At 39.4% G+C, this 21,614-nt stretch overlaps 1 protein-coding gene across 1 annotated transcript; it reads left to right on the forward strand.

The window, feature by feature from the left end:
* The first annotated feature begins 1,755 nt into the window (after positions 1–1,755).
* S100A10 (S100 calcium binding protein A10) lies at positions 1,756–16,187 on the forward strand. Its single transcript, XM_051992599.1, has 3 exons — positions 1,756–1,871; positions 11,895–12,047; positions 15,759–16,187. Exons 2-3 carry the CDS (start codon positions 11,916–11,918, stop codon positions 15,918–15,920), a joined length of 294 nt encoding a protein of 97 aa, XP_051848559.1. The 5' UTR covers positions 1,756–1,871; positions 11,895–11,915; the 3' UTR covers positions 15,921–16,187.
* The last annotated feature ends 5,427 nt before the right edge of the window (positions 16,188–21,614 follow it).

Here is a 21,614-nt window from a genome sequence, read left to right on the forward strand (position 1 = left end):
TATATTGTTATTTTCCATGAAGTAGGAGTTTCCAAAGTTGAGACTTAAAAGAAGAGAAAGATTTCAAAAGGTGGAGGGGAGATGACCCTATATGCCTATTTTAATCAAGCTGTGAGCTCCTTAAGATGAGAGTTCCTTCCGATGATGCAAATTGAAACCATCCACATCTTCTCATCCTCTGTAACTCTAATCCATGAGTTCACATAAACTCAGCCAATACAGGGGTCTTCCTCCCCAATTTTGCTCACTCCTTCCTCATCTCTTCCTGACATTATATGGATATAGAGCAGCATATAGGCTAGCTATGTACCATCTCTCACTGGCTACATATCTAAACTGAAACATGACTTTGTGTGAGCAGTTTGCAATAACTGGCAACCTCCGCTACGTTTGTTCCCAACATTTGCCTCTCCATTGCCTTCTGGACAACCTGTAATTTGGATTCCATGGAAATTTTGATTACTGTGTGAGTTTCAAAATACCAATATTGCAATATGGAATTGTGCTTTAGGAAGAAGTTTGACATCATTAAACACACGATATACTTTCCCAAGCTCAACACCAATCTCTCTATCCCCTAGGAAACCACTGCTTATTCAATTGAATTCAATCCAATCAGCTCTCTTTTTCCTATTCATGTATATATAGAACAGGCTTATTGTTCATTCACACTGTCCAAGATACATGTAATAATGGAGCAGCTTTATGAGCTGACTATCCAACTACACATTATAGTCTGGACAGTCTAAGGCCACATAGTAGGCATTTAACTGCTAATTTGCATGGTATAGCGCTCATTCCAGACCAAAATCAAAATAAGATCAGGGAATAAAGCTAGCAATCTTTTCAAAGATTTTTGAGACCTACATTTGAAATGAATCTACTAAAACTGAAGTTGAGACATCAACCAATCTAGAAAATGAAACTAGCAGTCAAGAAAAGTCAAGTCTCCCATTAAGTAAAAGATGTTTAAATGTACACGTCACCCTAGGAAGTCAAAAAATTATAATGTAATCTAGTCGTTAGTTTAAGTGCTTACATTGTGATAGGCCCCTGGAATCCAAAGACAAAACAGAAGCCGTTCCTGCCTTCATGGAGCTTACATTCTCTCCTTAACAGTCCCGAGTCCCTTTTATCCTCCTCAGGACCCCAGCGCCCTCTTTGGGATACGGTGGGCTTAAAACCAATGATGGCAGCCTCTCCTATGCAGCGACACCCCAACTCGGGAGGACCTTTGGTTTCGGGGTTCTTTTAAGTCTTAACTAGCTCTTAGTTCTCAGACTATTCCACCTTCCCCCGCCAGAAGCAGTTAGAAAGACGAGTCTAGAAGAAAACAATTCCTGGATCAGGATAATGCCAGGGTGCCTGTTACCGTTGGCTCTGCGCCAAATGGCCCTGCCCACGGACTGCTGGATGCTTTTGTTTCCACCATCTTCCACACTCGGAGAGAGCGAGCGCACACGCCCCTGCCCCCTCCCTCCCCACTCATCCACACACACCCTGCATTCTAAAAGTAAAGCAAGAGGAAAGCGCAGAGTTCTGGCTCGGGGATGCCCTGAAGCTTGCACGGGGAAGCGCACTCCTACCCAGAAAGAACACGCGCGCTCACACAACCGAGGAGGGAGGGAACTGGAAAAAGTTAGAACCTGGGCCCTAGAGGTGGGAGGGCGGGCAGGAAAAGGAGTGGGGAAGGGGTGGGGCAAGAGGAGGCACTGTGCAATCAAAGTCTACTCCAGTCTCCCCTGCCCAGCCCCATGTTCCACCCTCTCCCCCACCCACCCCAAGAACCCGAGCCTAATAGTGCTGGCCCCTGTCTTCCAGCTTAGTGAGTCTGCCCGTTCCGCTCAGCTGCTGCTTCTTGCTTAGGCAAGGTGAGTTGCTGTCTCTCTCTATCTCTCGGTGGTTATTTGGGCGGCTTTGTCGCTTCTTCCCACCAAAGTGCGGGTGTAGCGGGGCTCGAGCTAAATCCGGCCACCTCAGGGAGGACCTCCGGGGCTGGACGAGCGCCCGCTCTCTGCTCCTCCAGTCTGGAGCTCCCGCCCGCCTGGAAGCAGGCTGCCCGGGACCCATCCCTGGTCCCGCCTCTCCTGATCGGGCTGCACTTCCCAACGAGGTCAGGTCTGAGGGTGTCCCGAGCAGGAGGCGCCTGAAGCCACTTGCGGGTAGCTGTTCGCTAGGGAACCGCTGTTCCAGAATGACTGGGACCACACCCAGGGGCGAGCCGAGGCGCACCCTTTCCCGCGCCAGGACTAACTGGGTGCCTAGGCAGGGCAGGACCGTGGGGCACGGGGAAAGAGAGTGTCAGAACACCTGGGACACCTGGGAGCTGGAATGCCGAGAATATGCCTGCAAGGATCCGGCTTGGAGCGGTGCCCCAAGACTTTAGAGGAACAAAGGCGACCGACCGGCCTTAAGCTGCCTTCCTTCTCTGTAACAGCACCCCGGTCCCCGCCTCCAGCTCCCATTCTCTTTCAGCTTTTTCTTGTTCTTGTCTGTTTCCATTCTCCAGTCCCTCGGCCCCTCACCCTGCTGATTCTCTGGACACCGGGAGCCATCTTTCTGGCAGGCAGCCTTCAGCCTGGGTTGGCCAAACTCTGGCCAGATGTTCTTCCAACATTTATTCCCAACAAAGCGCCAAGCGAGACAGCCTTAGGAAATCCTCCCTGGAATAGACAGGCGTGACCTTTGTAGACCAATTCGGGATGGGAAGGTTGGACTTTTGGTTGAATTTAATGTAGGTCACTCCCTGGGGCACCAGAGTGCTGCTAGCTGGGTTGCTGCCTGGCTCCCAGCTCTCGATTTACACTCCCGAAGCTTTTTTTTCTCCTAGATGCTTTGGGCTGGGTTTCCTGTTGTTTATCCGCTTGACTAAAAGGTGGCTAGCTAGTCCTTTCCTAGAAGGGAGGAGGGGAGACCAAAAAAAGGGGAAAGGAGAGAAAATGAGAGGGATCTGGGAGAAGGAGGATCAAAGAGACGGGGCAGGAATCAAAAATAATCTTTAAAATCACCCTCAGAGCTATTTGCCTTGGTAGTAGGAGGGGAGACGGGAAAAAGGAGAAAGGAGAGAAGAGGAGAGGGATCTGGGAGGAGGATCAAAGAGATGGGTAGGAATGAAAAACAATCTTAAAACCATCCTCCCGGCTGTTTGCCTTGGTAATAGAGTAAGAGGAAGCTACAACTAAAACGTTTCCTCTCCCCCGAAAAAAAAAAAAATCATAAAGTTTCAATTTCACTCTGCCTAACTTAGGAAGTTAAATTTGAGATATGGGTAAAGAAAAATTACCTAAACTCCGAAATCTCGAGTTATTTTTGCCCATGGAAAGAAGGCCATGATACCCAACTTTACTGAGTCACCTGGGAATCATTAACTATGATAACCTAAAGGAATAAGGAGTGATAATTACATACCTTACTACTGCACTATCTAAACTTTCATTCTGCAGCTGGGGGGAGTTAACTGCCTCTGTTGAATGCTTGGGAGTAGAAGGACTAGTTGGCTGGTTTGGGGTTGTTAGAAGACATCTGGAAGAAAAGAAAGGAAGGGGGGTGCTTTGGAATGGGTGACACCCATCACCTATATTCTTCTCTCTGGGCCTAATGGCTTCCAGGGGCATATGGGAAGCACGTTCTGTTCCTGGATTCACCTAGTGTTGGAAGGCTGAGTGTGACTCAGCTGCCAAGATTGCGTGGGTGTGGCCCTGGATACCACAGGTTCTCTGTTAAGACAGAACTATCCCTACAGGAAAAGGGAAATTGCAGTTTTTGAAGGCATTCCCCAAGGGGGAAGTCTGTCAATGCCAAATTTGAACCATGATTTGAAAGAGTATTGGTTTCTGTGAGTGAGGATTCTGTAGTTGAGAATATTTATAAAACTGATAGAGATATGTCAGGGCCGCTAGGTTTTCATTCATTTGACATGGACAGAGTAAGTGACTAGAGACTGCTTAATGGGAGAGAATACAGTTCCTATCCTCATTTGTATGGAGTGTAGGGGTTCCTAATCTACTTTGTATCATGGACCCCTTTCCCAGTTAGGTAAAGCCTTTGGACTTCCTTTTCTGAATAATACTTTTTAATACATAGAATTATAAAGGAAACAAATGCTATCGTAACAGTTATTCATGAACCCCAGGTTTAATGGGAGATACTGATACAAAAATGAATGTCAAGGGTATGGTAGAAAGATTGTTGATTTGGTGTGTCACTTCAAGTCCTGCTTGTGTCCCTTTAGAAACATCCCAACTTCTCTGGAAAGCAATTGTTTGATCATATAAACCATAAGGTCTCTTCCAACACTAAAAGCTAGGGTATTATTTTAAAAATTAGAATGTAAGAGAGAAATAAAGACCTATGAAGGTCCAGAGGACAGAGAGTTGACTTCTAATCAAGGAGAACAAGAGAAAGAAGGCTTCCTGAAGAGAAGGAATCGGAGTTTGGTCTTGAAAAATAGTTAGGATCTTAGCAGGCAATGATGAGTAGAGAGCATTCCAAGAGCAAAGGGCTTGTTTGTGTGTGTGTGTAAATACAAAATAAGTTCAGGGAACCAGAAGAGTGTGTGTGTGTGTGTGTGTGTGTGTGTGTATAAACTACTTGTCTGAAAGATAGACTGACAGGTATTTTTTCTGGTTAGTAAAGAGAGGTCAGTTATTGCTGCAGTTTTTTCTCTTCAGCTTGAATTTCAGTCATTAAGGGCTAGGCTTCACATCCTGAGCTTGGGGGTGAGGCCAGGCCCATAGAAACAGTAATAGCCTGATCTTTGCCTCCAATGTGTTTCAGCAAATTTCGAAAGATACTACTATGGGTGGGGGAGAGGAATGAGTTCATAATTCATTTCAGATTTCTTCCTCAGCCCCACCCCTTCTTGAATGCTATCCAGTTTTCATCCTCTTGCAAGAAATAAAGACTTCTCATTTTGCAAGAGGCCAGTTTCTTACTGCATAAATCAGTGTAGAGAAGTCTTTGGGGAAAGTCTGAGATTAGTCCTCCTGATAGCCTGCTGATGTGAGCTTATATATATTTATTTGGGCAAGAGAAATCCTATTAGGTGATACTTTTTGCAGGAAGTTTCAATTAATGAGGCAGCTTCCAGCCAACTGTCTTGTACGGTCTCTCAGACCCTGAGTTGGGTGGGGTTGAGATTGGGTGTGTCCTTGCTCAGCTTTTTAAAAAAAAAAAAAAAGGGCAGCTCTGTTAGTGTTTAGCCACTTAGAGTGAACTTGGATTCTGAGTGAACAGTCCCATTGTTTCCATGCTGTTCTGCATATGTTAGCATTTTGAGCTCAGTGAAATGCCAGGGTATTCAATAATGTATACCGTGGTCCATGCCTCCCCTTTAACAAAGGTTTCCCAGAACTTAATATCCCTTTGCTAAGTAGCTCCCACCTGCTAGCCCCCAAATGAATTGAATAGCATAATGTAAATACATTTAGAGAAATACATATGCTGGTGAATAACTGATGTTTTTGATTTAGCTCAAAAAGCATCAGAATTAATTCCTCTTATTGGAATTTCAATGTCAGTATTTCATCCAGGATCTTTGCTGCTCAAGTTTTCTACAGCCTGATTGGGTGCAGCAGATAGAAAGATTGTACTCACATCCACTCAATTCTTTTGAACCCCTAATAGGGGTCCCTAATAGGCCTCCCTATTAAAGACTAAAGTCAAGAATTCCTTCTAGTTTCAGCTCTGAAACCATTACTTTATGATTTCCCAAAGGCAAAAGCAAAAAAAACCTCAACTATGTTAAATGGCTCTTTGTTTTTTGCTGAAAGTTCTCGCTGAAATGCTGCCAACCTCAGGCAGGGCTGGGTGGTCTATAGGGAAAGAGGGACAGTTGAAATGTATGAGATGAAAAATTGTGATGTTCAGATGACTTCGATTTAAAATTAGATCCAGAACTAGGGTCTAAAGGTTTTTTGTTGTTGTTGTTTTTGTTTTGAGCTGGAGCATAGTCTCTAGATCAGTTTTAGGAGGTTCTTGAAGAAGAACCTTCCAAAAGAAGCCCCCCCAATCCCTTTGAATTCCCATTTGTTTCCAAGAAGTAAGTGCTCTTCCATTTCATTTGCATAGAAAGCATTTGTTAAATATAATATTGCTAATCTAAAAAGAAAAATACTCAGTGCTGGGCCCTTACAACAAATGATATCAGAGAATCTGGGTTACTATCCTGGCTTTTAGTGATGTGACTATTCAAATCATCTTTCTTCTCCATGGCCTCATCTTCGTCAGCATTAAGAAGAGGAGGTTAGACCTCTTCCAGATTCAACTCTATGGCAAACACATAGAACATACTGGCAATAACAACAGAGGAACATTAAACAAATGTAGAATGGACAGTAAAGATATACTAAGGTCCCACTTAGTACAAATAATGAATCCTCTGAAGTGTTCTCAATTATTGACATTCTCAGTATTTGAAGTTATAAATATGTAAAATATGGTTTTGCTTCCAGCCCAGTGGAAATATGCTCTGTGACTTTGAATGTGGCCACTTCCTGGGGGTAGAGTATCCTATTCACATTCACTGGTACCTAACTCTATTTATAGGACAAAGAAATCGATTGTATAGAGATTCTTATAAAGGTTTTTTAAAAATTTAAAAGAGAAAATTTAAAGAGAGTGTAAAAACAAAATTAAAAGGAGAAAAAGGTAATTTCAAGGGTCTGATCAGACCTGTTTTTCAGGATTCATATTTTCCTTCATTTCTGGAATGTATTTTCTCTGCCCGCCAATCTGGGGCCCTTCCTTTCTCAGCCCCTCCCTTCTATTACATCTGGTTCTGACAGTTACTTTACCTTAAGCTCCATCTAGTGTTTTTCTTTGTTTCCCAGTCTTAACTAAAGGGCTTATATTTTTCCCTTCCCTTTGGATTCTGTTATAATAGCTTAAAAGGTACTATTAGATTTAGAGCCAGAAACTCTGCATTCAAATCTTAGTTCTACTGCCTCACTGAATCTCCCTGGGGTCTTGGTTTCCTCCTCTATAAAACAAAGAGGTAAATTGATGAATGGAAAGAGAGCTGAATTAAGAATCAATCTCACAGTGAATCCTAGCTCGACTGTCTCCTATGTGTGTGATATTGGACAAGTCACTAGACATTTTCGACCTCAATTCTCCATTTGTAAAATGGAGGTAGAGTGGGTGACTCTGAGCTCCCTTTAAATTCCATACTTCTAAGTTAACCAAGGACCTTTTTTCAATTCCTATAACTTTTCTCTATCAGCTACCTTTAGAATCTGTTTCTGGGGAGGATTTGAGTTTTCAATATAAGATGGAGGAGCCCCACCCTATCTTCTATCCAGAGTAGCTCAGCCTGGGATGATGGTTGTGCAAATGGAAATATTAGGTTCACTTCCTCTGAAGTGCTTGCCACCAAACTCACAGCAAAATTGGAAAGGGTCAGTTTGCCCGAGCCCCGCCCAAATGGAGAAGTTTCAACCAAGCTGATTCAGACCTTGCAGCTGCCAGAGAAGGGAAGCAAAGGGGTCCCCCAACGAGAACTACAAGATTTTGGTGATTCATCCACTAGTCAGGAGAGCAGCTAAAGGCACAAATTTTCCTCCACTTTTTTATTCGTTTTGGAATTGACCAACCCCTTCTACATAATACAATTCCCCAACTGTAGTCTTTAGCCAACTCCCACTAAAACGATGGTGAATGATTATATTCAAAATGCAGACCTTTTTTTCCCCCAAGAGTTTTTTTTTTTTCCCATTTCATCACTTTTCTGCTTTTTCATTTGTAAGGGGGAAGGGGAAGCAATCTGTAAATTGCTAAATTCTGAATGCATTTGCTGAATTAAAAAGCTACTGGGCAGGAAAGTGGGCAAATTACACTTCAGAGGTTTACTGGCTGTGTGACCAAGTCACTTTCACTTCTCTGTTCCCCGATTTCCCTTAAAATCCCTCCTTACTCTAAATCTATGTTACTATAGGCATGATGCTACGGTCTGGTGTCAGTCAACTTAATTAAGTGTCTGTTATGTGCCAAGCACTGTGTTAAGTGCTTCAGATATAATGAAAGGCAAAACATTTCCTGTAATCGAGGAGTTCATAGTCTTAAAGTTCCAATCATGAATCTGCCATGTTGTCTTAGATGAGTCACGTCTCTCCTAGAGATCAGTTCCCTCATCTTTGGAATGAAGGAGTTAAATTAGATGATCCCTGGCACCATAAATCCATGAAAAGAAGAGACAAGAGTATTCATGAAGGGTCAGATTCCAGATAGGATCTTAAAGAATATCTGATCTTTCCTGTCTTAGAGAAGATAGGGTCACCTCATTTCAAAGACCACAGCACCATGAATAAATCCTTTCTACAACATAACTGATAAGTTGCCATCCAATCCCTCCCAGAAGATCTCCAATAAAAGAGCTCACCACCTCAGAAGGCAATTTGGATTGCTCTGATTAGTAGAAAGTTGTTTTTCCTCCCTAACATCTAAATTTGTTTCCTTGTGACTCCTGCCTATTGTTCTAGATTGTACCTTCTGAGAACAAATTCAGTCTTCTTCCATCTAATAGCCCTTGGAACTCTTGGGGAAGGTTAATGGTGTAGATTTTCTGTTTTCCAGGCTAAACAATCCCAGTTTATAGAATTTTAGAGCTCAAAAGGACCTCAGAGATCATTTTCTCTAATGTTCTCTTTTTACAGATTGGGAAAATGAGGCCTAAAGTGATTTGTCTAAGGTTACCCATAACAATAGTACACCATAGTTAAAATGTGATCCTCTGGATGCAAAGTTTACACAATCCTGCACCTGAAGAAAAGCAGACTGGGTTAATTTATATGCTGCTTTATGGAGAAAAAAATTTCCAAAGAAAATGTTTTGTCATACCTTAAATAAATGGCTGGCAACATTGAATTCATCTTTATGATGAGGATTCATAATCTTGCTGAAACAGCAGAGATGAAATGTCAGTTTTGCCAAGTCCTCTGACTCTAGAGTCAGTGCTTTTTTTCCTATACCATTTATTTTTGCCAAGTCATATATGGCACAATCTCAAAACCCCTGCCCACCCTCCTCTGGAAGCTCTTCAATTTTAGCAGTATTTTTGGAACACAAAACAAAACACAACTTGGAGATGACCAGACTTTCACACTCAAGAACTATCCTAAAGGTTGTTTAAAAAAAAAATAAAACCGACTGGAAATATTCTGTATTTACCTATGATAAAGTGGAACTAGAAGAATTGTACTGTGGACTGAAATTTTTAAGAGTCTTTAGAAATAGACAGGGATGAGACACAGAAGATCTGGTTTCAGGGGTTGCCTAGGACTTTGGAATAAAGAGTTATGTTTGGCTTTTTTTTAATCTCTGTGGATTGCCTATTTCATTTAAGCTATTTTTGATTTAGAGTGGGATAGTAGGACCTCCTCTGATAGGTGACTCATTCTTATTTTAATTGTCTTAAAACTTTACCAAAGACAGAACCACTGTCATTCAAAGCAGAATTCTATTGTCCAGTCATTTCATTCTGTCTGATTCTTGGTGACCTCAAGATTTTCTTGGCAAATATGCTAGAGTAATTTGCCAATTCATTTTACAGATGAAAAAATCGAGGCGAACCAGGTTAAGTGATGTGCCCAGGGTCATATAACTAGTAAGTGTGTAGTCAGATTGGAATTCAGAAAAATGTGTTTCTGTCTCAGCCCAGTGCTCTATCTCTTGTACCACTTTCCTGCCTCTAAGACCCCATCCAGTCTCTCTCAAACCCAGACTCAGATGGTCTAGCTCTATATTGTACTTTTGTCTATTTTTGAAGTGAAGGGAGGGGGAATCTCCAGAATATTTCATCCCCCTATAATTCTTGCTATTCTTTTCAAGTGAAGTATCTTTCTAATTAGTCTTCCTGGTTCAAAAGACAGAATATGATACACTGGCTTCTGCATCCCTCTGAGCATAAAACAGGGAGAGAGGGATTGACTATTCTTAAGTGGAGTCAGTCGTCTTGTTCACCAGTTTCACCTTGAGTTTGGTAAAGAGGAATCTAAAAGAGATTCGTCAATGTTGAATGTGCATCAGCTAGTTACTGCCAAGCAAAAACCACATTTTTTTTTTTGGTTTTTAAGTGGTCCTTTGAACATCTTTCCTCAAAACCTTCCATCTGCTCCATATCTAGTGATTAATTTGACAAGGAGGCTTTGGGTGAGGTCTCCTATTGTTTCTGCCAAAGCTGCTTTCTGAATTCTGAGACTTCTCCCAACTCTCAACTGGTTAAGTCATTTCAATCAAACATTTTAACTGTTACCATTCCTAGGAACATGTTCATTTCAAACAGATTCAGCTCATCCAGCAAGCATTTATTAAGTGGCTATTATGTGTCAAGCATTCTACAAGTAGTAGGAATCTTAAAACAAAATAGTCCCTGACCTCAAGGAACTTACATTCTATGGGGGAAACAATATATACTAAAATAATAAAATGCTTGCATTCTACAGGGGAAACAATATATATTAAAGAGTAAAATACTTCAATGGATCTGTAATTTCATCAATGAGGATGTTCGCTCTAGTAATGTAAATTGCAGTCCATCCCTTCCTGCCCAACCTTGTGATTTCTGTGTATGGCCTCCTACCCAAGTTCACCATAGAGAACTCGCCCCCCCCAAAAAAAAAATTGGGAGCCTTTCATCTCTTGCTATCACTAGGATTCCATTGGAACATATGGACCTTCCAACCCCCCACTCTCAGCATATGATTGATTCATCTCTTTTCACCATCCCTCCCTTTGGTGCTACCCTTTATTCCAAATCTTCATGGTTCCTAATTATAGTATGTTCAATATTAACATATGTTGATATGTTTAATATTAGCCTACTCATACCTACCATATAAACTGTGCACAGACCAAAATATTTGAGAAGTTTTTTTTTTTTCTAGTGCTACCCAAAACTGGTTTCTCCCTTAGGAATTCTGATCAGCAACAATCAAGCACAATTCCAAATGACCAATGATGAAGCTTGCTACCCTTCTCCCAACAAAGTAGTTGATTTAGGGTACAAACTGAAGCATAAACTTTTTGGACATGACCAATGCAGGAATTTGTTTTGCTTGAGCACCTAAGAGTTTTGTATTTTTTTTTCCAGAGGGGATGAGGAGAGAGGGAGGAAAAATAAATTTTTGTTAGTTGAAGAAAATTAATTTTAAAAAACCGGGGTAAAACTGGTCTCATTCCACAATATATTAAAGTACATGGCTACCCATAAACCTCCATAGACCCTTAAGCACCACAGCTGCAGTTATCTTTTATTGGTTAAGGCATTTTATTTCATTATAGAATATGGAAATTTACTGCAGTAGCAAGTTACAGCTACCATATAAATAAGTGCCTAAGGATTTCAACAAACTATAGTCATTTAGAGGCAAGTATTTTTCCCCTCTGCAGCTAGATATAACTAGATTACAAAGACAAACTTAAAGAGTTGATGTTCACATCTGTTTCATATCTGTTGATATTTTCTATCTGTTGACTGAACATGGCTATGTGACTTTTGGATATTTGGACACAGATAAAAGCTTGATTAACTGACACCCAAGAAAATGGCAAAATATCTTTCCTTTCAATAAGTTGTCTTGTCAAGTAAAAATCTAAGAATAAGGCATGGGAGGATGGAAATAGAAGAACATACAAGAACACCAGGGAGAAAATACTGATCCTGCTTTTCCCAATAATTATAGTTGAATCCAGCTGAATTAGCTCTAGGATGGGAGGGGAAATAGTGGCAACCCATTCAAAGCTGTAAAAACACAATGTTTATGTTTGACCTGGTTAGAGCCATAAGTTGATGCATAGAAACATCTGTCCTGAGAAAGACAATATCTAGGTTATAGTCTCACAACTGCTGGGCTTAAACTTGCAAATGAACTCTATGTGTTTGGGGCATCTTTGAACAGGTTTCAGAGGACACCGCCAAGATGCCATCTCAAATGGAACATGCCATGGAAACCATGATGTTTACATTTCATAAGTTTGCTGGAGACAAAGGCTACCTAACAAAAGAAGATCTGAGAGTTCTCATGGAAAAAGAATTCCCTGGATTTTTGGAAGTAAATATCAAACCTTTTAAAGGATAGAGGGAAATAACTTGGCTTTTAGACTCTCATTTTCTTCTTTTCCTATTCCATCACTTCCTTCTAGTAGTGACTATGAAACAGGCATTTCCATTTATTCAACAATTACTTAATGAGTTCCTGTTGTATACAGAGGGGTGTGGAGGGAAGCCTGTGCCAAGTTGAAGACAGGATTCTCATCTTCAAAGGGCTTATAGACTGATAATAACTATAATAGCTAAGTTTATATAATACTTTGAGGTTTACAAGATGCTTTACATATGTGACCTGCTTTGATTCTCACAAGTAGCTTATGAGGTAGGTAAAATTATTATGATACCTATTTTACAGATTAAAAAAAAAATCTGAGGCTCAGAATGGATAAGTGATTTGCCCAAGTTCACACAACTAGCAAGTTCTTGAGGCAGGATTAGAACCCAAGTCTTTTCTAATACCATATCTAACATTCTTTCCACGAATAACCATAACATAATATACATTTCAGCTAATTGTGTAAGAAGAGTCAAAACAAATAGTATTCAGAGAAATGGAGTCACTAGAGGGATAGTATATTGAGAGAAGACATTAAATGAGTGAATCGATTCATCCAGTTTCTCAAAATTAGGGTTGTGGTCTCCATAGCCTAGCCATATACTATAGTTTAAATTGTCTCCTTTAAATTCCTCTAAGGAGATAAGATCATTCTTCTTTCCCCAGATCTACTTTGTAATGATGCTGAACATGTCCTTAATGAAAACCAAACTTCATATGGTTAGGATGTGGAAATGTCATGAACAGGAAGTCCCTTCCAGCTCTAAAACTCCATTATCCTAAATTATGACTCTCCATTCTCATTGCATTTTCACCTAAAAGAATCTTCCATTTTCCATGGACATTTCCACTACATTGTTTCTCTTTACACAGTCAGACCTATCCTGGGGAGTCTATTTGGGTGGAAGCATCCATCCTTCAGATATTGATTGGATCAACCTATTTCAGGAAATGACTTATCAGCAGATAAAAATGGGCACAGTGAAGCATTAAACCCTAAAGTGGGCCTTTCCTGCTTGAGAACACACATGATCACTGGAAAAGATAATTACTGTGCTTGATGTTGAATAATTTAATAGCTTCTAAAAGATGAAAAGATAAAGAGTTAAAAGGCTCCTGGCTGCCTCTTACCATTTGTCCCTAGGAAATGGTGCATTAGTAAAGCAGATGACTCCTCTTTTATAGGCACAGAATAACATCATAGTGCATTATGACTGGCATTTTGTTTATAACAATATTCTGACTGATCTCAGAGATGATTAAATTATCAATTTTATCGTATCCCCAAGTGGATGAAAATGAGCAGTGGAATAATGAAAACAAATCAACCCACTCATCTTAAAAAGACACCTAGAGCACTAAATGGTCTTAGAACCAGGAAATCCTAGGTTTGAGCTCTGTGAGAGACATACTGGCTGTATGACTCTGGACTTTTTGACTTGATCATTCAGTGTTCCAAGTGTCTTTTTAAGAAGGCAATTTGTAAAGTGCGAACTGGCACAAGCAGAAGAATTTCCTTATTTAATAGTTCCCAGAATCAATGAAGTCACAAGCCCCTTCTGGAGTCAGGCACAGTATTGGGTACATAGTAGGTGCTAAATAAATCTTTAATAGTGGATTGATTTGTTTTCATTATTCCACTGCTCATTTTCATCCACTTGGAGATACCTGCGATAACAATTATACAATCAATAACATTCAATAATGCAAGCAAAAATAAAAGCAGGGTTGCCTCTAAGGCACTGGAAATAACAAAGAATTAAAAACTGAAATTGTCTTTGTCTTCAAGGAGCTTACAAGCTTGAATTGGTCTCTGGACAGAGATGACCAAATTCCCTTCCAATCTGGCATAGCAGGTAGATGCTAGATTTGGAGGAGCCTCAGAAGAACTTCAACTCCTCCCTCAGCCACTTTGAGTGATACTAAGCAAATTATTTAACCTCTCTGATCCTCGGTTTCAGGATCTGTAAAATGGGGACAATCATAACAATGATCTCACAGGATAATCATGAGGATCAAATAAAATAATGTCGAGGTAGTGATTTGTAAATCCTAGAGTGCATTATAAATTGGAACTATCTTTATCCCGATTCTAAAAAGCAAAGTAAATCCCTTCCGGGCAGGTTCAAGTCTAGACTTAGATTACCAGAGATGGGCTAGATCTGTTTAGCCCTTTGTGTACAGTCTAGGGAGTAATGAAAGAGAAAGGCAGGAGTTTTCTCCAGGTATTTCATCTCTTTCTGGATATTGTAATATTAATTTGCTCTTTTCCTCAAGCCAAATCAGCCTTTCCTGACTCTTCATAAGCCAGCCCATGACAGATAGCTAACCAATGACCCTCTGGCTTCCCTAGATCCTAGATCCTAAAAAGTAGATTGGCTTCTAACATGGAAGTTACAGAAAGATCTGAGGCACAGATATTTATTACTAAAGGCTGATAGACCCAGAAAAAAGAGAGGGTTTCATAAGAGGATATGTGAGTGGTTTATTGATGGTGTGAAGTCATGATTCCAATTCTACACCTTCCCCTTCCTTATTACAGTGCATGCTCTTTTGTTTTTTCAAGTTGATTTCTTACATCATCTAAATCTCACCCACCAGTCTTTGCCTACAGCAAGAAAGTTGAGCCAGAACTTGCAGAAACCTCTCCCCAAAAGTAATCAGCTTCTCAGTATGATGGAGGCAGATAGCTCCGTGAGAATGCCCACATTTAACACTTTTAACTGAGAGTAAGCTACAAGAAAAAAGTAAAACAAATCATTACAAAATCAGGAAAAGCATAGAGCCTCCTTTCTAACTTCTGCCAGAAGTCATCCAGTCCTGCCCTCACCTTTTACAGAGATGAAATTGAGGTCCAGAAAGATGAAACAATTTGCCTGAATTACACAGATAGGAAATAACAGAATTAAGAATTTTCCCCAAGTTCAAATAGAACACTCTTCTCTTTTTTAATATTAAAAAACAAAAGATAAAAATAAAATTTTATTTTAAAAAAGAAAATTATAGCCACAGTCTGTTAAAAGGAGAAGAGAAAAATAAGTTCATTGTAGTGTGTGTGTGTGTGTGTGTGTGTGTGTGTGTGTGTGTGTACACATATAATCTGCATCAAATTGCTTGCCTTCTCAAGGGAGTGAAGAGGGGGAAGGAAGGAAGAGGATTTGGAACCCAAAATTTTTTAAACAATGCTAAATATTGTGTTTACAATTTATTTAAATAAATAAATTTATAATTTATTTAATAAAATAATAAACAAATTTAATTTTAAAAGAATTGATTAAAAATATGCAGTTATACAAAACAAATTCATTCTGGGACTAAATATGAAAATAGATATGTCTCATTCTGTGCTCTAAATCGAAAATCTCCCTATAATGGGTAGAATGTTTTATCAGGAATCTTCTGACATCATGAATGACCATTGCATTGATTACAATTCTTCTAGCTTTATAAAGTTGTTTTTCTAACTCTCTTTCCACTCCACGTTTTCTAATATTTCCCTCTGTAAACTAGTCAATTGTTATAGGTTCTCTGAAAAATCAGAATCCAAAAATTTAAGTACTTTCTCTTTAATGGCTAGCTATACAGATCTACTACCCAAGTCTCTCAGACCACTAACTGATTCATATGCTTTTCTTTCTTGTGATATTTTTTTTTCAGAACCAGAAAGACCCTTTAGCTGTAGACAAGATTATGAAAGACCTGGACCAGTGCCGAGATGGAAAAGTGGGATTTCAGAGCTTCTTTTCATTAATCGCCGGGCTGACCATCGCATGCAATGACTATTTTGTTGTACATATGAAGCAGAAGGGGAAAAAATGAACCCAAGCTAAGGAATTCCTCCCAAACTTGATCCTTTGCAGTATCTTGAATGGTCACTTTTGAGATATTCCCATATAGCTACCCCTACGATAAGGAAGTTGCATGAGCAGACCCAGACCCTTAGAATGTACAAATGAACTCCAGGCTTACAATTTGACAGCTAGGGAAAGGAAAAACAAATATATGTCAGATAAGCTTTTGATTTTTTTTTGTATTATATGCTCCCTCGACCCCACAATAAAAGAGCATCCTTTTTTTAATGTCTAATTTGGGTTGGCTTGTTTCTTCAGAAATGTTGTTTTGCTGCCTTACTTATCACACAGAGTTTAGAGTGGCATCTTGCCCTTGGCACACTTCCCATCCATCCCTGGTCAGCTGACTGTAGTTAGCTCTATCACCATAGTCTACTGAAAGAGAGCAAGTCATTTTTCCAAGTGCTGCCTGATTGCTCGGCAACAGAATAGAGCCTGCAGCTATGTCCACACCAATGGAGAGAATAGGGAACATCCTACACAAGTGAGTTCCAGATGTTAGGCTCATGAATGTAGCCTTCCCTGGTTAGATGGGGGATAAAAAGCTTCAAGAACTTGCCTTTCGATCCTGCCTTTTGCAAGTGTGCCTGATAGACATTTTCATAGCAAACAATATCAGTTGAAAATATACACAGTGCCTCAAAATTTATACATATGATAACTAACATTTACATAACACTTTAGGTTTTTGAAGCATTCATTTGATCATAGATTCTAGTATGATCCCCATCATATAGTTTGAGAAACTAAGGTTGAGTGAATAGTAATTGTCTTAACCACTTTCATATAGCAGGTAAGAATAGGGCAGGATATAAACGCAGATTTTCCTGACTATAAGTCCCACACTACATTCACTATGTCACCTAGCTGCCTCTATGCTATCTATTTAGATTTTAAACAACCATTTAAAACATGCCCATTTTACAGAAGAGGAAGCTAAGACTCCAAGAGATTAAATAATTTTTCCATGATTATATAAGTTAGGTGGCACAGGGATAGAGCAATGAGCTTGGAATCAAAAGACTCATCTTCATGGCCCCAAACACTAGCTACAATACCCTGCTTATCTCAGTTTCCTCATCTGTAAAATGAGCTGGAAGGAAATGACAAACTATTCCAGCATCTCTGCCAAGAAAAACTATGAAGAGTAGGGACACAATTGAAAAGAATTAACAACAACCACAACCAAATGGTTGTCTACCAAATGTCAGCAGCAGAAATTGAATCCATATCTTCTCCTGACTCTGATTTCAGTTCTCTTTCTTCTACCCCATAGATTTACAAAATAAGTGACTTTTTTTTTTAAATCACAAAATCAAGATTCCTAGAACAAAGGACCAATACATTTAAGTGCTAAGCAAGGAACTGGTCATTAAAGAGAATAGAATCCCTCAGCAAAATGTCCATTAACATTGAGTGCCTACTATGTGCAAGGTATTATGCCAGGGACAAGGGAAACAACTGGATTCAACCCAACACAAATTTTATTAAAGGAAAGGAGAATCAATTTTCTTAGCTGGTAAATTCAAGCAGAAAAAAGAATTCAACAACAGGTTCTAGTTGACCTTTTTCAATTTCATGCTAATTTTTGTTTTATTTTTCTGTAAGACAGACACTATAAGCTCTTAGGAAAAGAGGAGGGGGAGAGCTAGAGTATCACCCCTTGGATAGCCACCCAGGATGACTACTAAGAACCAAAAATCCCACTCCGATCTTCCACCTGACACATAAGTTATATTTTCTCTTTTCCATTGATTTATTTATTTAAAAATTCAGATCTTGTTGCATCTTCAATGCATCTCTTCCAGGCCAACTGTGGTTCCATGTTGGATGGGACAATCATTGCTAATCAAGTGGTAAGAAATAGTCAGGAGACAAAAAGATATCAAGAGTTCTCCTGGCCCCAGTCCAAGACAAACTTTTACATCACTAACCATTTTATATGAAGGCAGAAAGTCAAGTCATGGTCTAAATTTCATCACCATGTCTTGGTTGAATATTCTGCCTTTGCCTACAGCCTACTTCTGTATTGGTAAATTCCTCCTGGAGCCTCCATTTTGAGGAAGGATCCAGACCACCCTGCCATCCTTAGACCTTGCCACTATGCTTCCTTTCTGCTTTCAGCTTTTTTTGTTGTTGTTGTTATCTAGATCCTTTAGAATATAAGATCTTCAAAGGCAGGAATTATCCTTTTTTTTGCTCATATTTACATCTCTAATAGTACAGTGCCTGATATACCTTAAACACTTCATAAATGGCTCTTGACTTGTCCAAGGTTGCATAGGGAGAAACTGGCAGAGTCAGGATTTAAATACATATCTGGCCATTCCAATTTGGGCACTCTTTCTACTAAACTGTACAACTCTCCTCATGTCTAATAGTGGGAGCACTGATAACCTTAAATAGCTCCCCAATTTTGTAAGAAATATCATAATTCTGCAAATAGGAATTACTCCAGGGGAGATTAATTGTTTAAAAGATGCAAAAATGGTCTCTGTGTCCTATTTGGAAAAGCAAACTTTGACAAAGCTACAGGGATTTCTTGGTTATGTCTGGAAAGAGAGAAGGCCTAAAAAAAGTAATAATAACAAAACCTCTTTTCCAGGTGAAGGACCATACAAATAACACACAATGAAAGGAGAACAGAATTTTTTGACTTCTCACTTTTCCTTTGTGTTATTTATGCCAAAGAGAATAGATCTTCTGGCTAAAACAAACAAAAACAAAGATGGTGGCTAAGACAGTTAAGTGGTAATAAGAGTTGGTGATGATTTACCATCATGTTGAATTCACAACTGTAGGCTGGGAGAAACTACCTCCCAGGTTATTGAATGAACTAGCAATTGAAAAATAATGGTGGGAGAGAAGGGTGCTTCAGAATTGGAGAAGGTCAAATAAACTAATTTTCAAAGTTGAAAAAAGAATAGAAGCTTCAAACTATAGGTCAGTGAGACTGATATCAATTCCCTATAGAATTCTAGATCTTACTGAAGAGATGACTAACAAATGTCATTCAATCAATCATTCAATAAACATTTATTAAGCATCTAATATGTGCTAAGCCCCAGGGATACCAAATGAGGCAAAAGATAAGTCCTGCTTTGAACAAGCTTAAAATCTAACCAGGAAAAAATAGAAGTGATTACAAAGAGTCAGCATAACTTCAGCTGGACTAACCCCCATTTCATTTTTTTTTAAAGAGGCTATTAGAGTAAGGGGTTAGAGGAGGAGAGGGAATAAGCATTTATCTAGTTCCAACCATATGCCAAGCACTGTACTAAGCACTTTACAAATAACTCATTTGGTTTTCACAACAACTCTGTGCCATGTTATCTCCATTTTCCATTTAAGGCTATTGAGGCCTTCTTAAATCCAGGGAAAACACTCTGTCCATTGCAATATCTAGGTAGGTAGTTCAAATTCTGCTTTAGGCACTCTTTTTGGATTGCAGTATCCCCTCTACCTGGAGGTCTTCAAATAAAGGCTGAGTGATTATTTGTCACATGAATTATAGGAGGGATTCTTGTTCTGGTATTGGTTCAACTCAGTGCCTTCCAAAGTTTCTTCCAACTGAGATTTGATTTGATAATTCAGGCCTTTTTTAGTAAAGTGCTCATTATGGAGCTATCATAAGGAAAATAAACCTTTTATTATATTTTTTTAAATCCCATAAATTCACACATAGAGAGAGCTACATGTCCTGATGAGCCATAAGTGAGGTCTTCTGAGGTCACACCTCAGAGATTCCAAAAGGACACTCAAGATTTTGGCAAAGCTTTGGCAAAAGCTATTGCTACATATTTAGAGGGACAGTGCCGCCTGCTTAGAGATGGCCACCAGCCACTATGGCGAAGCCGTTGGAAATTTCCATCAACATTGCTGCATAGTTGGGTTATAGGGGAAACTCTCACTTCTCTCCACACCCAAATATGACAGGAAAAGAGAACATGTATAAAAAAACAATTTAAAGTGGCCTCCAGGACTAACAGAGAAAAACATCTTACTCTTCTCTCTTTTTCTAAGTCCTAATTCCCTGATAAGATGAGATAAAGATAATCAATCTAATCTCAGGGCTATCCACCTACCCAATTCATTGTGTGATTGTGGGCTACTCATTAACCATCTATCGCAGTGGAACTGACTACAAAGTGGTTATCACAAAAACCTTCCTTTGTAGCAACCCATTTTGTAGTGGCAAGGAACTGAAATTGAGTGAATCAGAGTTAGGGAATGGCTGAATAAATTATGATATATCTATGTAATGGAATATTATTGTTCTATAAGAAATGCAGATTGATTTCAGAAAAGCCTGGAAAGACTTACATGAATTGATGCCGAGTGAAGTGAGCAGAACCACGAGATCATTGTACATAGCAACAAGATTATGTGATGTTCCACTGTGATGGACTTGGCTCTTTTCAACAATGAGGTGATTCAAGACAATTCCAATAGACTTGGGATGGAAAATGCCTTTCTCATCTAGAGAGAGAACTATGGAGACTGGATAGGAATAAAAGCATAGTATTTTCACCTTTTTGTTGTTTTTTGTTTCCTTGTGTTTTTTTTTTCTTTTTCATGTTTTTTCCCTTTTGTTCTGATTTTTCTTGTGCAGCATGACTAATATGGGAAAATGATTAGAAGAATCACACATGTTTGGAGGTGAGGGAGAAAAATTTGGAACACAAGGTTTTGCAAAGGTGAATATTGAAAACTATCTCTGCATGTATTTGGAAAAACAAAATACTTAAATTAAAATAAAACCTTCTTCATCCCATAAATTCAAAGAGATGGTTATAAATATGCAAATACTTATTCAATGAATGATAATATTCAGTAAGATATAATGGGGGTGTGCAGAAGGATAAGGTCTCTTGAAACTTAGTTGGGAATTAAATAGCAATATAGGAAACATTATAGGAGATGTAATGGCATTTTGTTGTTGAATGATTTTAGTCACATCTGACTCCACGATTTGGGGTTTTTCTTGGCAAAGATACTAAAATTGTTTGTCATTTCCTTCTCCAACCTATTTTACAGATGAGGAACTGAGGCAAACAGGATTAAATGACTTAGCCAGGATCACACAGCTCTTAAGTGTCTGAGACTGGGCTTGAACTCAAACCTTCCTGACTCCAAACCTGGTGTTGCCTTCACTGGGCCACCTAGCTGCCCAATCATTCCACCAATGAGCATTTATTAAGCACCTGCTATGTGGTACATATCATGCTAATTGCTGGTGATTCATATAAAGAATGATATTCTCAAAGAATGGAGCTCTTTCTTTGTCTCTTGCAGATTGTGAGCTCTTGCAGGGACAGATTTTTGCCTTTCTTTGTCTCTTGCACTTATCAGATTTGAACTCTGGTCTTCATGCCCAGGTATCCATTAGCTGAGACCCAGATGGGATTCTAGGAGTCAACAACTGAGTGAAACCTTGGTTACATTCTATTTACTAGGTATTCAAAGCCAGTGGGCAGACCTTTCTAGCCAGGACAGGGTGAACAAGCATAGGAGTACACACAGATTAGGTAGGGACAGATAAATGGGCTTTGTGATTCCTGGGAAAACATGTTCTGTGACTCAAAGTTCTGGTCAAGGTCTTTTAAATTATTTCTGTTTTGGAGAGAGTTTAAGGACTAGAGACCACTCCCATATTTAAAGG

This window comes from Antechinus flavipes, chromosome 4 (genome assembly GCF_016432865.1).
Source record: "Antechinus flavipes isolate AdamAnt ecotype Samford, QLD, Australia chromosome 4, AdamAnt_v2, whole genome shotgun sequence".
NCBI classification, from domain to species: domain Eukaryota; kingdom Metazoa; phylum Chordata; class Mammalia; order Dasyuromorphia; family Dasyuridae; genus Antechinus; species Antechinus flavipes.